A 15,606-nucleotide genomic window follows, 5' to 3' on the forward strand; every position below is an offset into this window, starting at 1 on the left:
TTCAAGTGCGAATTGTTGCCTTTTGTGTTAGGATGTACATTTATATCTCCTTTGTCAGTTCTTACTTAAAGATGAAAAAGAATCTAAAAGCTCACTGGTAGTCATTTATAATATTTAACTATTTCATTCCACAAGTTTCTCAAAGCTACAGTTGTAAACTCTGGACAAGCTTTTTACCTAAAAATTATTCTAATAAATTCACTGTATTTCCTATGTATTCACACTCTATAATCTCCAAAACCACTCATTAAAATAGTGGTAATCTCACAAAGCTGAAACTTAAACCAAAGGCTCCTCCTTTGTTAGAGAATATGAGAAGACATCTTTTCAATTTCACTATGTAGGGCGTCCCTTCGTGGTGCAGCGGTTGAGCGCTGGGCTATGAAGATGCCTGCAGCCTCTGCAGCACCAGTTTGATCCCTGGCCACCAGTGAGGGTCCCACATGGCCCGCAGACCTCTCCTGCCTCACCCGCTGCTCCCCTCAGCAGTGTATTTTGTCAGTCTGCCTGCTCTGTTCCCTGCTCTGGCTCAAGTGAATTCTCTCACCCTCCCACACTTCTGACTGTACCCATTGCTTGTATAAATAAATAAATAAATAAACAAACAAATAAATAAATAAATCTTTAAAAAAAATTTTTTTCACCATGTATGTAAGAGACTTGGTAGAAGTTTGATGGAGGAAAATATAATTTCCATACAGAGTTGGGACTTTTTAAGCAACAAGGATGTGTGTATATATTAAAAAGCAACAATTATTGATAGAATTATTAGGAATAAGATAATCAAAATATTATAATCATATATAGAGGCAAATAAGGCATTAAATAGCAATGGATCATTATCATGCAACTCCCCTGAACAAAGAATGAAATCACTCCCTAAGATAAAAGCATGTCATCTATCAAAAACACACTTTTTAAAGACTAAGGGGAAAATATATATATATATATATTTATGCAAATTCTGATGCTACTATCACAATTTTTAGAAGCTTAAAGTTGTTCTTGTTTAATTTACTTTGGTTTGTTTGGTCTAGTCAACTAGCAAACCTACATAGTTATGGATAAAATACTTGATAATAGAATAATACAATTTTCCATTTTATTTATAGATATTTACTTATTAATAAAAGGTACTTAAGAGCTCTGACCAACTGTGAAAACTCCTAGAAAGGTCTTTAAGAGCAGGGATCACATGGTCTATATCCATTTCATACTACCACTTCCATACCCCTTCACTCGGCACTTGTGACTGAAATTTATTTTTTTGTGCACCGAGGTTACTGTAAACACAGTGATTATAGACTGCAAAAACAGGGCATTAACTCTTGATTCCCTCTTACTCCATACAACACATTATGCCCTTTTGTTCTCAAGATATATTACCAGGAAGAAATGGTTGAAATTGCTTACATAATTAAACCTAACAATTACTTTACATTGAGAAAGCCCAGTGATTTTATTTAAGAGTAAATAGGTTTAAAATGACCCCTGGGATTAGAGAGCCACAAAAGATAAAAGTAATTGAAAGTTACAACCTAATTTATTTTTCCATCATCTTTTACAATTATTAGAGGTAATGCTTAGTAGACATAATAAGGGAAATAAAAAATTATAGAGAAGGAAAAAATGAAAAATGAGTATGGTTAGAATTATGTCACATTTAGCTTTTGTTTTTAATATCCTCCATATATAATATATCTATGATGAAAACATAGCTTTGTAGGTACTTTATTCTTTTCAGTTAAGATGAATTATTTTGGTTATATACATATTTGGTTATATACATATAAAATACTACATATCTATCTAATAAAATATGTATTTTGGTAATTACTAAATGGGTAAAAGAAAAAAAAAGCTCTATTGACATAGTAGAAAAGGCGTGAGTTTCAGTCTAACACAGAAGGGCAAAGAAGAAAGCATCTGAATTTAAGCCGTGGAACTACATTTCTGCTTCTAACACAAACTGTAATTCTCAACAGATGAGCACAACTTTCTGGGTGTTAATTTATATCTTGTAAAATAAAAGAGATCATGTTAGGAGGATTTTTAAGATATGAATCTTGCAGCCTTAACATTCTCTGATTCCAAAATTCACCTATGAGAAATTGAGATTCAACAAAACCTATAACAGGTGTCAGAATAAATAATAACTTTGACTAAATCTACTGGAAAAATGTGTGCTGACAGGGAAAGGAGATGAGAGTACTTTATTAATGGAATTAAGTTAACTTGGCATTATTAACTGAGTATGGTGTTTTACTTTTGGTCAGCGTAGCTTATGCTAAAAGGTCACAGACTGTGACTGCTAAACAGACAAGGGGAAATGCGCTTGCAGAGAATTATATATCAATTCTAGCACAGAACTAAATAAATCCCTGCTGAACTTTGGTTGGTGACTACAAGGCCAGCACTGTGACAAAATCTTATCTATGGAGAATTTTGCATTGGTAAATGCAAAAATAACTGAGAGAATACAAATTAGACCTTTGGAGTTTAAAGGCCCATGGACATGATAATGACTGCATTGGAAAATAATGTGATAAAACACTAAGTGTATGTGGCATGTGGTTTAATATTCTTTACCTTCATTATCTTTGACAATCCTCAAACTGATCCAAATATCACCACCTTCTTATGGATAGGAAACTAAGGCTTCAGTTAAGTTGTTTATTAGGTCATTTGTTTAAGGTCACTCATCTAGTGAATGTCAAAGCCATAATATGAATCTGGGCTCCCTGACTTCACACCACAATGAATTTCCATTGAATTAAACTTATCCTTTCAAGAGGAATCCAAGGCTTATAGAGTTAAAGTCACACAACTGGCTAGGAGCAATTTTTATAGATTTTTTTTGTGATTTTGTTTCTTAAAATATCATGTATTCTCATATGTTGCTAATTACAATTAACAACCTAGGTGAAGGTTTAATTATTGTTTATCAAATAATTAACAACTGTTTCACATATTCATATATGTTTGTAATTCCCATAATTTTGGATCAGATGATTCTCACTTGTGATTCAAATATCTTGGTTATATGAAATCAAAGAGAATAACAAGACTTGACTTTTAAGTAGTTTCTTTTAACTGCCACAGATAACCTTTTACCAACAGTTAAGAAAAAAATATATGAAGACTTAAATGGGAAGTCAATTAATTCAATTTGTTATTTTCTATTGATGGAAAAATGGGAAATTCAGTGTTCAGGATAAGTCAATGCAGTAATATCAGCTTTTTATACAATGTTCAAAGGGAGGAAAAATGCAATAGACTAGATTTTTTTAAAGCAACTGCAATAAATTATTAAACTAAAAGTAACATTCAAACACAACTGTACTTTTCCAAAGATATCCCTTTATTTTTCTTAACATCCAAATAAAAGAAAAAAAAATAGGATGGAAAAAAATGTTTATATATATCAACACAAGTGCTTGGGGACAAAAGTCAGGAAGGTATAAATAAAAGAGCCATGAGAAAAAATGAGGACTCACAGGCTTTATCTAGCCATCTAGCTTTATCTCACAGGCTTTATCATAATCCATCATGGATCCCTAAAGGGCACCACTAATATGTAAATGTGTGAATGAGAAAACAGATTCCAGGCTGGTGATAAACTTGATAGGATAATCAGCACATGCTGACAGACTAATGAAACTGATGAACTGATAGGGCAACTTATCTCCTGGGCCATTTTTTTTTTCCCTTGTCAAATGGAGGCTAATCAAAATGTATTAGGAGTTAAAGTAAACATTCAGAGCATTTCACCCATTTGATTAGGAGGTGAATTCACTCTCTGAGAAAATCATAGTTTTGTGAACAATTGAAACCATAAAACCTGGTCAGCTGACAGATCATGACATAAAATAGAAAGCAGCCACCCCAGTTATGGAAGATCTGGAATTTAATATTATATTGGGATTCTATCCTCACAAATTGTTAGAGTGCTTTTCAGAGTCTGGGTGAAATGACGACCCCTTTTTTATAACAGAAAGCAAGACAAAGGACTAGCAAGAACCCCAGGGACACACTTATCTGTGGCTGCCTGTGTGTGCTCAACATCTGTATAACCATATGACAGAGGGACCCCAAGGTACCAGCTGAATTCTCAAATTTATTTACATAAAATAATTGAATGAATTTTCTGAAATCACTAACTGTAGTGAATACCATCCTTCCCATTAACAGTCCGTTGGCAAGGCTCTAGGAGTCTAATTTCTAATTTCTAGAAAGATGTGCTTGCTGATAAAATTGAGGAAAATTGGGAATAAGGCTTTCCCAAGCGTTAGTGTTCAGAACAAAACAGGAAATAACCATCATGCTGCATTAGACAAAACTAGAGAAAACAATCCTTTCCATTTTTATGTGAATAACCAATCAGTATTAAAACTGAAAAGTTCACTCAAGTGATAAATCTATACATTCTAGGCACACACTTTAAAGACAGGTACATTTTACCTGGGAGGTTAAACTCTGGCAAAATGCTGGATAATAAAAGACTCTTTCAATTCATAAGTGTTTAAGGTCAAAAGTACATGTAATAAGGTTAGATTTTACCTTAGTAATTGTACCAAAGAGGAAAGGAAACAGCAAATAAAAATACTCCCGTGTCCTCTTTAATAGGAACATCACATCCCTGCACAGCCGCACATGCTAACTGGAGGCAGGATTCACAGAGACAGATGGGATGAATATATTAACATCTCCTAAATCATGTATTTGTTTACTGACCTATAAATGACCAGTCCATTTTTTTCTCTAAACTATTTTTAAATTTTCTGTTATTTCAATAAACAAGAGCAAGTGTCAAGTCCAGGCCTATATTCTCTATTTGGGAGGGTTTGGGTATTTTTTATGTGTACTCATGTAGCAATGACTATCAAATTTCTCAATCCTTAGACTGCGGAAGCACAAAATAATTCCAGAGATCATGTAGTCTCATTTATTTTATATCAAACAATTCAATCAAGTTTACTGAAAAGGGAAAACCTGAATTTGTGATTTGTAGAAAAGTACTTGAAGACAAATACAACCCCTTCTCGTCTCTTCCTTATTCAGAAAACAGCAAAGTTAATCAATCAACAGGAGATATTAAAGTTTAGGATTCCATAACAAACTGGCAGTTTTCAGCTGTGTCTACTATTAAATGGCTGTGGGAACAATTTACTATAAGGTATTCACAAGCCAATCGTAGGCGATAGATATCTTACTAGAAATTCTTTTTCTTGACCTCTTGTACCTAAAAAACAAAAATCCATAAGCTCACTTACATACATACTGACCAATAAGAGAATGAAGGTATTTATTCAGTGTAGCCACAGGAATAATTGTATTGCATATGTATATTTTTCACAGTATTGCCTTTACTCTAGAAGACTGTGCTACTCTGAAAAAAACTACTGAGCTCTAAAACCTTGTAATTGAAAACCATACAAGTTGGCTCAGCTATTCTCATCTGTGCAAGCAGGAAAAATCATGAATTTCATAGCATATTTACTTGTGAGAATTTTCTGATTAAGAAAATAACATGAATTTGATCAATTCATCAAACTCTACATGCACTGTGTTCATTTTTTTTCAGTCTCTAGAGTTTAATTAACATTCAAATTCAAATGGGTTTGTAAGCCTCTTGCAGCAATGCAGAGACTGGGTGTTGAGAATCACTAGGTCAATGCATTTATTTTCTCTATCAGAACAAGTGAGGTTTCTAGAAATTTGAATGTGACACCCTATTGTGAATAAGTTTTTTAGTGAGGAGTTACATGATATAATTTATTACCATTCAATTTAATATTAACTGGAACAGAGGCACAAGTCTTCATTTCTCCACAGGTCCCTGAACTATCAGTTAAAATATTAATGTTTTACTTACCCATCATGTTGTATAAGCTCTGTGGGGCAAATTGCCTTGGCATTTTCTGAATTGCTTCCTTGTATACACTAAGGGCATCCTAAGGAATGACAACAACATAAAAGAGCGATAAAGTACAGGGCTATTCATTGAAAATAAGAGATTACATCCTCACATAATTAAAACCTTCCATTGTTGCTTCTAAATGATTCATTAGAGGAAAATAATTGATCTGTCCTTTGATTTCATGCTCTCTCAATTTCATGTACAAAGTACTCAACACTCACTACAGAGACTAGTTAAACAGAGGCCAATGCCAGGAATGTGCTTTTAGGTGAACACAACTTTTCCAGTTCGTATCTTTTATTCAGTCACAAAAAAATGAAAAAAAAAATCCTATTTAAAGTCAACCATGGTTATCTAAACTCCACAGTTAAGTCAGGCAAGCAAGTAGGTGTAAATAAAATAATAACTAACAAATTTTCTAGCAACTGAGAACCACTGTAGTCATTAAATGCAATTATTTTAAAAGTTGTATCTTTATCTTTATAGTGCAATCTTAAAACACTGTGTAAGAATGTGGGGGGTTGCAGTTTGAAAGAAAAACAAAAGAGGCAACATTGAATGTAAGAGAAGAAATCTATGCAGGTATGCTTCCTTAAGGGGGCGGGGGGAGAATAAGACTGAGTAAACCTCCCAACTTTTTGTAAAATATTCTGTCTCCATCCTTTTCCTCCTTTCCCAGTAAAAAAAAAAAATTAAGAAATAGGTAGCATTTGGGCCTCCCCGGTGGTGCAGCAGTTGAGCGCTGGGTTGCGAAGCTGCCCGCGGCCTCTGCGGCACCAGTTCGATCCCGGCTGCTCCCCGGCCACCGGAGGAGGGTCCCACATGGCGCGCAGACCTCTCCTGCCGCCCGCTGCTCCCCTCAGCAGTGTACTTCGGTCCTTCTGCCTGCTCTGCTCCCTGCTCTGGCTCTGGTGAATTCTCACACCCTCCCGCGCTTCTGACTGTACCCAGTGCTTGTATAAACAAAACAAACAAACAAACAAATAAATAAATAAAACATGCCTCTATTAAAAAAAAAAAAAAAAGAAATAGGTAGCATTTACCAAATCACTCCCTTAGAGCTTACGAGAAAAAACAATATATTTTTTGTCATCAAAACACTAGATATAACAACAATAACGTGTCTTGGATCATAAAATTAAAGAGATAGTAAAATTAAGAAGCATCGTATATTACTTCTCTTTCCTATTTAAAGAATCACAATCCATTTGGGCACAACTGATCCAAGAAATAAAGTCACAGTAAAATAACAAGTCTCTTTGTTTAACAGAAGTTTGTTTTCCCAAATTAATTTCACCATAAAACGCTTTTAAGAAAACACATACTAGCGCCTCAAAGGATCATAGTGTTGTAGATTAGAAAACACTGAAATGAATCAAAACAAGGGGGAAGGAAAAGGACCGAGAGGGTTTGGCCTGACCTCATAGTGTCCCTGCTCATGATAGAGTTTTCCCAGGTTGTACAGGCAGCTGGTGACAGAGCTCTTATGTGCGTGTGGGTCCTTTAGATTCTCATCAGGGATCTCCGAACACTTAAGGAATGTGCGGCGGGCTTCTTCCGTCTTTCCTTGGTTCATCAGAATAATGCCAGTGTTCAAATATGCAGCTGACAGGAAAAAAAGCAGAAATGCAAACATGAGAAGATGATCTGCATGACGAACATAGTAAAGTTGTGTTTAATTTCACTCAGTTTCTATGAATTATTCCTGATTTTAAGAGAAAATCAAAAGTTAAATGCGTAAGGAACAAGTAATTGAGTAAAAAAATGCAGCTGTCACTGAAAAATACAGGGAATAATCTCTGCCCTCAAGAAGATCAAAATATTTTCAACTCAAAATCTAAATCAATAAAATTTGTATTGAACTTAACATGGCAAAAATAATAAAGATACCAATATGATTACACTGAGCCATAATTGTTAGAGCCTCAAAATTTGATTGGCAAGTATTCAGAATTCAGGGTACCATGTGTTGTTGTTGTTTTTTTTTCCCCCTCTGTGAGTCTGTTAGTCACCAAGATGATTTTCATGGAAATAGGAAAAACACAGAAAGAAGAAAAGAGGTATTTTAAAAAACTTAACTATTACTTACAAGCCAGTGTGGGCCTGCTCCCGATCGCCAATTTATAATAATGCAGTGCTTCTGCAAACCTGCTGTTCTCCTGTAGAAGTAACCCTCTGCATGAGGAAAACAGAAATTTGGAGACAAGACTGTATTACTCTATATAAAACCACAATGTTTATTTTATTTTTCAAAAATAAAGCTGGTTAATGGGGTCATAAAAAAGTTGACCTGGTACTATAAAAATAAATTCTAAATAGAAGGAAATGATTCCTCAGGAGAGAAGATATTAAAGAGGTATCCACTGCATTTATGTTGCATTAGAAAGTATTAAGATATATTTCAGAAAGAACTAACCCTTATTGAACTTTCCCCTTTCCAGCAGTCCCTTCACTCCCACTAAAATTACAAACCACCAGGATTTCTGTGTGGAGCATGAACATTTTATCATAACTTCAGAAAGGAGCCTCACTGAAGGCTGGGGGTGAGATGCCTTTCACTAACCATGTTGTTTGGGAAATGTTGTTGCATGACTTCCCAAAGGCAATTGGGTTAATAGAATAGCATCAGAATTTAATCAGATTTTACAAAGGAACAAAGAAAGACTTAAGACTATCCATATTGTTCTTTTGATGTTATTTGGATTTGGTCAAAAAAGCTTGAATTTCAGAAGGCAGGACTAATTTCCATTCACTGCTGTGAATCAGGCTTTTCTCTATAGCCCATGAGATTGCATGGGCCTGTGGGATGCTCCTAAAGTAATAGCCATGGGATTATCCCAGTGATTCCAGATCCCATCCTCGTGACCAAAATGAAGATTATATCTACAAAAATATGGGGTCAGGGAATAAGGCTAAGTTCCAGAAGCAATTGCTTTGGGGGCTTTTTGCCCTATTCTCTATCTCTTGTAATCAGCAAGTACCTTAGAGATATTTGGCACCTCTATTGGGCCCGAATACACTGTTATCAACCTCAAATTGCAGATTCAATTTGCTAACTGCTTTGAAATGCTGATAAAATGGAGATTTAAGGAAATAAGATATTACTGATAAAAACTTCACATTTTGTAAAGTATTTTAAAAACACACCACACCACTAAAAGGACATAATTAAAGAAATATCCAGGGCCTCCCTTGGTGGCGCAGCAGTTGAACACTGGGCTGCGAAGCTGCCTGCAGCCTCTGCAGCGCCAGTTCAATCCCCAGCTGCTGGCGCGACAGACCTCTCCTGTCTCGTCCACTGCTCCCCTCAGCAGTGTGTTTCATCAGTCTGCCTGTTCCGTTCCCTGCTCTGGCTCTGGTGAATCTGCTCACCCTCCCAAGTGTCTGGCCTGTACCCAGTGCTCGTATTTAAAATAAATAAATAAATAAAAAAAGCCCGAAGAAATATCTGAAATTAAACCATGCTCTCCTGTTATGAGGACTGAGTACCTGACTCATTATTACTAACATTTATTAAAAATTTAGAATAAGAAAATAATTTTAAAACATAAGCACCACTTACACATGCACATAAATGTATATTTCTATAAAAATTTTGAGTAACAATCACTTTGATCATAAAATTGCTACACTGTGCTATTAAGTAGACCTTTCAGTTGCTAGTAACAAGAAAGAACAAAACTTCTGGGTAGTATTCTAGAGTTTGTGAAAACTGACCAGCTGTCTTTAAAAGCAGGTAAAACTGATAAAGAGAAAGAACATACTTTTCAAAGAAAAACAATAACTTTGTAACAAATTTTACTGATTTAGTGCTTTCCAAGTAGCTAATATATATTATTTCTTTTCACAAACATGTTACCTTTATCACTTTTCCTTTGTGCAGGTAAAGAGGTAGTTCTCCTAGGCTACTGGCTCCAAAGACTTACTATCCAGACATCTCCTTATATTCTTTCTACCTTCTTTAGGAATTACAGCCCTTCCAAGAGCCAGACCCTCTTTATCCAGTACCTTCTATCTCTTCCCCTAATGATTTCCCTTCTCTTAAGACTACAAAATAGTGCCTCTCTGGTGGCACAGTGGTTAAAGACAGCACTATCAAGCTATTGCCAGCCTCTGCAGCACGAGTTTAATCCCTGGCTGCAGAGCTAACCCACGTGGTGCTGCAGACATCTCCTGCCTCACCTGCAGCTCCCCTCAGCAGTGTATTTCAGTAGATCTGCCTGTTCTGCTCTCCCCTCTCTCTGATGAATCCTCTCACCCCCAGCACCTCTGGCTTACACCCCAGTTCTTGTATGCATAAATAAATCTTTAAAAAAAATTTTATTTAAAAAAAAAAAGACTACAAAATAGTTCAAGTGTTTCTGTGCACAGAAGGAAGAAAACACCCTCCAACCTTTATTTATTTCAGTATCTGTCTCTAGCCACCACTTATTAATGTTCTCTTTGAAGACAGATTTCATTTAAGAATGGTTTACGGTGCCCAATGACTCCAATTCTATTTACCCCTTAATCCAGTTTAAGTTCTATTCCCAGAATTTTCTGAAATATCTTAATCAAATTTCTACTAATTATCAAAACCCAACACAGTGTGTTTACATAAACAGCCCACTCAATTGCAGCACTGTCACTACTGAGTTCATCTTCTCTCTTGAAACACTGTATATTCCTTGGCTTCTGGAAAAGTAGTCTCTCCTAGTTCTCATCTCTCACTGGCACCATCCCTCACAGAATGAGTGTCTCTGAAGAACAGTCACATGTTCCTTGAAAAAAAGCTGATGTTTCACAGGACCTTGTCTTTTCTCTGGGTAAAGGCTGTGTTTGTTTGCATGACATCATGTCACATGCAGCTCATGACATGCTGACTGCCCTCAATTCTAAAGCAGTGGACTCTCTCCTGACACCCAGATTGATTTTCAGCAGCTTACGAGTCATGTCAATCTAGGTACTCACCGGAATTTCAAAATCCACAAAACTAAAAATTGAAGACAACATTTCCCTCTCAAAAAACAAATAAAAAGATAAACAAATGAAATAAAAGATGGGAAACAAAAGATGAAGAAAACCTCAGCAATTGGCACCAGGTGCTAAAAACAGAAACCTGGTTTGTTCTTATCTTCACAACACCATTTTATAGTCTCCAAAGCCTACAAATTCTTATTTTCTAAGACACCTTAACTCTACCTCTTCAGGTTCAGCTTTACAGTCTGTCACAGCCCTTTTTATTTTTTCTGTCACCTAAATAACTGAAAAAAGGCGACTAATTAGTCTCCACATAATTACATTTCTAAAGAGCAAATGTGCTGTTAGGCAAGACAGCATGAACACACAGGCATGTACATGTATCTGACAATGTGCTCAAAACCCCCAAACCTGGAAAAACTAATACAGTCAGCCTTATGGGCTCCCCATGCTGATGTATAACACTTCTGTCTTGGTCTAATTCATAAAATTTATAGAAAAGAGGAAAGAAATGCATTGCATGATAACCACAACTAGACAATCCTATCTAGTCACACAGATAATGGCAGAAAAGCCTCCAGGATTATAACTAACTTGCTTTTTGATTTAGAGAGCATTATCCTTTATATAACCTGAATAAAGTTGGCAATTGGAGGAAGTTCAAATTTTGCTATTGTAACTGATTTCTCATCGGCTGAAAGTAAGACTGAGATTCAACTGTGTGCTAGTATGTGTGGGGCAATGAGAAAGGACAGAGATGCATTTACCTGTGAATGTACCATCTTTGGGCAGAGATGAAAGAAAATCGGTGTGGAAACTACTATGCTAGAGCAAAAGGGACCAAACCACCCCAGCTCAGGAACAGGGGAGGTTAAGTTTCCCTGAGTCAAAGTGACATTGACAGAGGCTTGAAAGGAAGCAGCAGGCACTCAGTAGTAAAAAGTATCATCATCAGTCCGGTGTTACACAGGAAGAAAGAGAGGTTCACAGCAAATTTACCAACTTACTCTATCTAGGTTTTATTGTTATTGAAAGTAAAGCCAGGATTGAAACGCAGTTTCTCTGATACCAAAACCCATGCTACTTCTAGAAGGAAAAGAGAAAAGGAATAAAATGTCATTTTAGCAGTTCTGGATAAATTTGAGCCAATTCTAGCACTATAACAAGCAAACTTCTGTTACAATTATTTTCTATATTTATGCAATCAATTATTTTACTGAAGACATGAAAGAGGGATACAAACCCTTCACATCATAAAGCTTATGGTAATAATAATAGCTAAACTTCTTCAGTACAATATATCAAGCACTTTACATATTAACTTATTATGTAATAATAATATGAGTTAGGTTAATATCACTAGTGCCATTTTACAAATGATGAACCTCAGGCAAGAAAAAATTCAGCAACATGCCAAAGTTCAGAGAACTAGCAAGAAATTGTGCAATAATTCAAGCCCTGCAGCCTGATTATAAAGGAGGATCTATATTTTCATAAATATTTCATACCAGAGTCTTTCCATTACTATTTAAAATTGATGGCATTGTCTAAATACTGATCATGTCAATAAAGTCTCCTGACATATATATTAAAAACAATATGTTTTTTAATACACAAACCCAAATCTAACAAAAAATCATTTGTCCATATATGTAAAGTTGCCTCACAATTAAGGTAACTGACCCAATGTTATAAACCAACATTATATTAAAGTGTGTTTGAGGGGAGAAATCTTAAAAATCTTCTCATCTCTAAACCGTAAGTGTAGAGTCACTTTTATATTGCTGTGCATAAGTAGATATAACATAGTTTTTTTTCCCAATAGATATTGTTTTACTTTTCATATTTCTCCTCCAATGATTTACCTTTCAAATCAACAATGACAGAAATTAACTAATTAATGAAAAAGCATATGAACTGGGGAAAGAAAGAACAAAAACTTTATAGTCAAAGGAAGAAAATACATCCAGATGTGTAAACTCTTCATTCACTCTGACACCTAAATTCTAAACAACTGCTTCAAAAGAAAGTAAAATCATGTGTTCTATGACATAATCTTAAATATGTAGAATTTACTTTCCTCTGAAAACTTCACCCAGCTTCACCCTAGTCCCTCCTAACAATGCTATTGCTGTCTAAAATACTGTTGTTTTTAAATCATAATCATCTGAACACTTGATAAATGAAAATTAGTCAAACCATGATTTGGACAGAATTAAATGCAAACATTAAATGTAAACAAGCATACAAATCCCTAGCTAATATTAAATATTGACAGAGATAGGAGGGAAACATTTATTTAGCACAGCATTTTCAACTGGGAGGTCAATGACTGCCCCTGGGGGGCACTGGACAATGTCTGGGGGGCTTTAAGAATTTTACAAATGGGTGAAAGCTACTGGCAGCTACTGGGAGCATAGCAAAGATACATTAACTGTAAACATGTCAGAAGATACAGCCCTCCAAGGCAAAGAATTATCTAGCCTAAAAGGTCAATAGTTGTTAAGGTTAAGAAACCTCATTCAGCATTTCATATACACTAACCATAACACATTTCTTCAGAAAATAAGATCTTTATATCCCTGCCAGCCACATACATAAACTGTAAAAGAATATGGGATGTAAGAAAGCAAACTGTAGGGATTAAATTATTTTTCCATAAAAATTTCATCTATCATTTTTATTAACAGCTTTCATTAACAAAAGGCAAATGAAAAAATGAAATTTTCTAGAAATTTAAAAGAAAAAGCATGTCCTTTCCTACTTCTGTCAATACATCAGAACAAACTGTCAGTGGCTGTTATAAGAATACCCTCTCTATATAACTATGGAAATATCCAAATGGTTGAAATGTAATATTCAAAAGTTGGTATTAATAAAGCACTTTAGCAGGTGAAAAATTTACTTTTTAGGTATGTGTACTGCAGTAACTAAGCTGATGTCCACTCAGTGTGCAGTTGAGCCAGGATGAAGTTTACAGAGTTATGTACCTTTAACACTAGGGAACTACTGAAGAATAGTAGCTTGCTTTCTTTTTATTATTTCATTAAAGCATAACGTACGCTACTGCTGTAACACATTACACATTGAGAATGAGATTACCAAACACTGAATACATATTTTTTTTTTTAATGAACTGCCTCACAGTGAATACAGGCAAAGGATCAATCACAATACAGTATAAACAAAGCACAAAGTGTTTTTGGGAATCCATAAACGGCACACCTTCCCAGGATAACAGGTTAGATGGGGTTCCTGTATTAATCGAGAAAGGAGGGTGTGGGGCTCTAGACAGATAAAGTCCCATGCAGGTGAAAGTTACAGCTACATTTTAATCTACCGATACCGGCCCCGTATTCCCCACCGGAGAGTAGAATGTTCCTATTTGGTATGATTTGGTAGGTTATTTTTTGGGGTCTGGGAATGCTCAAAAATTTTTTCCATATAGAGTACTGCTAATAGCATTCCCAGACCCAAAAAACAGCTTACCAAATCAAACCAAACAGGAATATTTTACTTTTGGATAGCAAGGAAACAGTAGCAATAATGACAGGCTTCAAGGAAATTAAATGACTAGGTAGAAAGCACTTTGACAACTGAAAAGCTATGACAACTTCAAATTAAGATTGCATTATTGAGAACAGTTCAGTAATAAATAGTCAGCTATTTCCTGAGTGAAAATAAAAATGCTTGGTAATCAAAATAAACCAGATAACTTAGTATTTAAAGGCAATGATTCACAAAATTATTTATAACCCTAAGGATTAGTTACTAACAAACCTATTTACCTTGAATTATTTTTCTGAATTTTATTGTGTTTCATTATCCTTTAACATATGTAGGTACTTTGAAACCAAGACTTTTTCCTCAGAGATAAAATATTACCAATTTGGATGTTTAGTTGTTTTCTAAGGAATTTGCACATTTGAAATTTCCCAACTTAAATTAGCAATGGTTTATCAGTCATATTCGAACTTTACAGTAATCCAAAGTTTTTAATCAGATTTGTTAACTAATAACTGATGATTTTTACATAATTTAACTATAAAGTGGAATTATAGTTGCATTTCTTCTGGTTTTTCAAGATTTGTGCTGTTCTTAGAATATGTTTATAATAAAACAGATTATATGGAAAAACAAACCTTTAATTTGTATGAGCAGAGTGATCATTTAATAGCATGTCATATTTATATCATGCAAATTCTCCCAAATACTGCTTGATAAAATACATATCTGGGGAAAATTTCAAGTGACTAAACAGCAGTAAATAGAATCAAACTCAAAATCCTTGTAAAAAACAGTGTAAACTAAATAGATAAGTTACTACTATTTAATTAGTTGTAATTATTCCAAGGTTTAGTAATTCCAAGAACAGAGAAATTAAATCCCTAATATACTCCAACCACTGAACACATGAAAAAAAGCATGATCAATCAGAAAGCAGGAATTGGTCATGTGACCAAATTCTGTCCAGTGAAGTGGTCTGTGCACCTCCAGGAAATATGTTTCCTGCGGACTACAAGGTGGGGGTCCTGTTCTAAGGATGGTAGAGAAGAAAATAAAAGTAGCCTAGAAACTAAGTCCTACAATTCTGGGACTGCATACCTCTGGACTTCTTTTAGTAAGATATAGCATAAAATTATGACTAATTTAAACACTCATGTTATTTGGAGAAATCAAGCTCCTCCCAAGTGATAAAATACAACATGCATTGTGTTTATTTAACT

At 35.0% G+C, this 15,606-nt stretch overlaps 1 protein-coding gene across 1 annotated transcript in view; it reads right to left on the minus strand.

The window, feature by feature from the left end:
- The window catches only part of TMTC2 (transmembrane O-mannosyltransferase targeting cadherins 2), a gene marked incomplete at both ends in the record, with an annotated part of 369,620 nt that overhangs the window by 124,197 nt on the left and 229,817 nt on the right, over nucleotides 1-15,606 (minus strand). The window contains 3 exons of the mRNA XM_084254525.1: nucleotides 5,876-5,954; nucleotides 7,341-7,525; nucleotides 8,010-8,095. Coding sequence (XP_084110651.1) covers nucleotides 5,876-5,954; nucleotides 7,341-7,525; nucleotides 8,010-8,095 — 350 coding nt within the window. The remainder of the gene's footprint in view (nucleotides 1-5,875; nucleotides 5,955-7,340; nucleotides 7,526-8,009; nucleotides 8,096-15,606) is intronic.

This window comes from Talpa europaea (genome assembly GCF_964194135.1).
Source record: "Talpa europaea genome assembly, chromosome: 15".
NCBI classification, from domain to species: domain Eukaryota; kingdom Metazoa; phylum Chordata; class Mammalia; order Eulipotyphla; family Talpidae; genus Talpa; species Talpa europaea.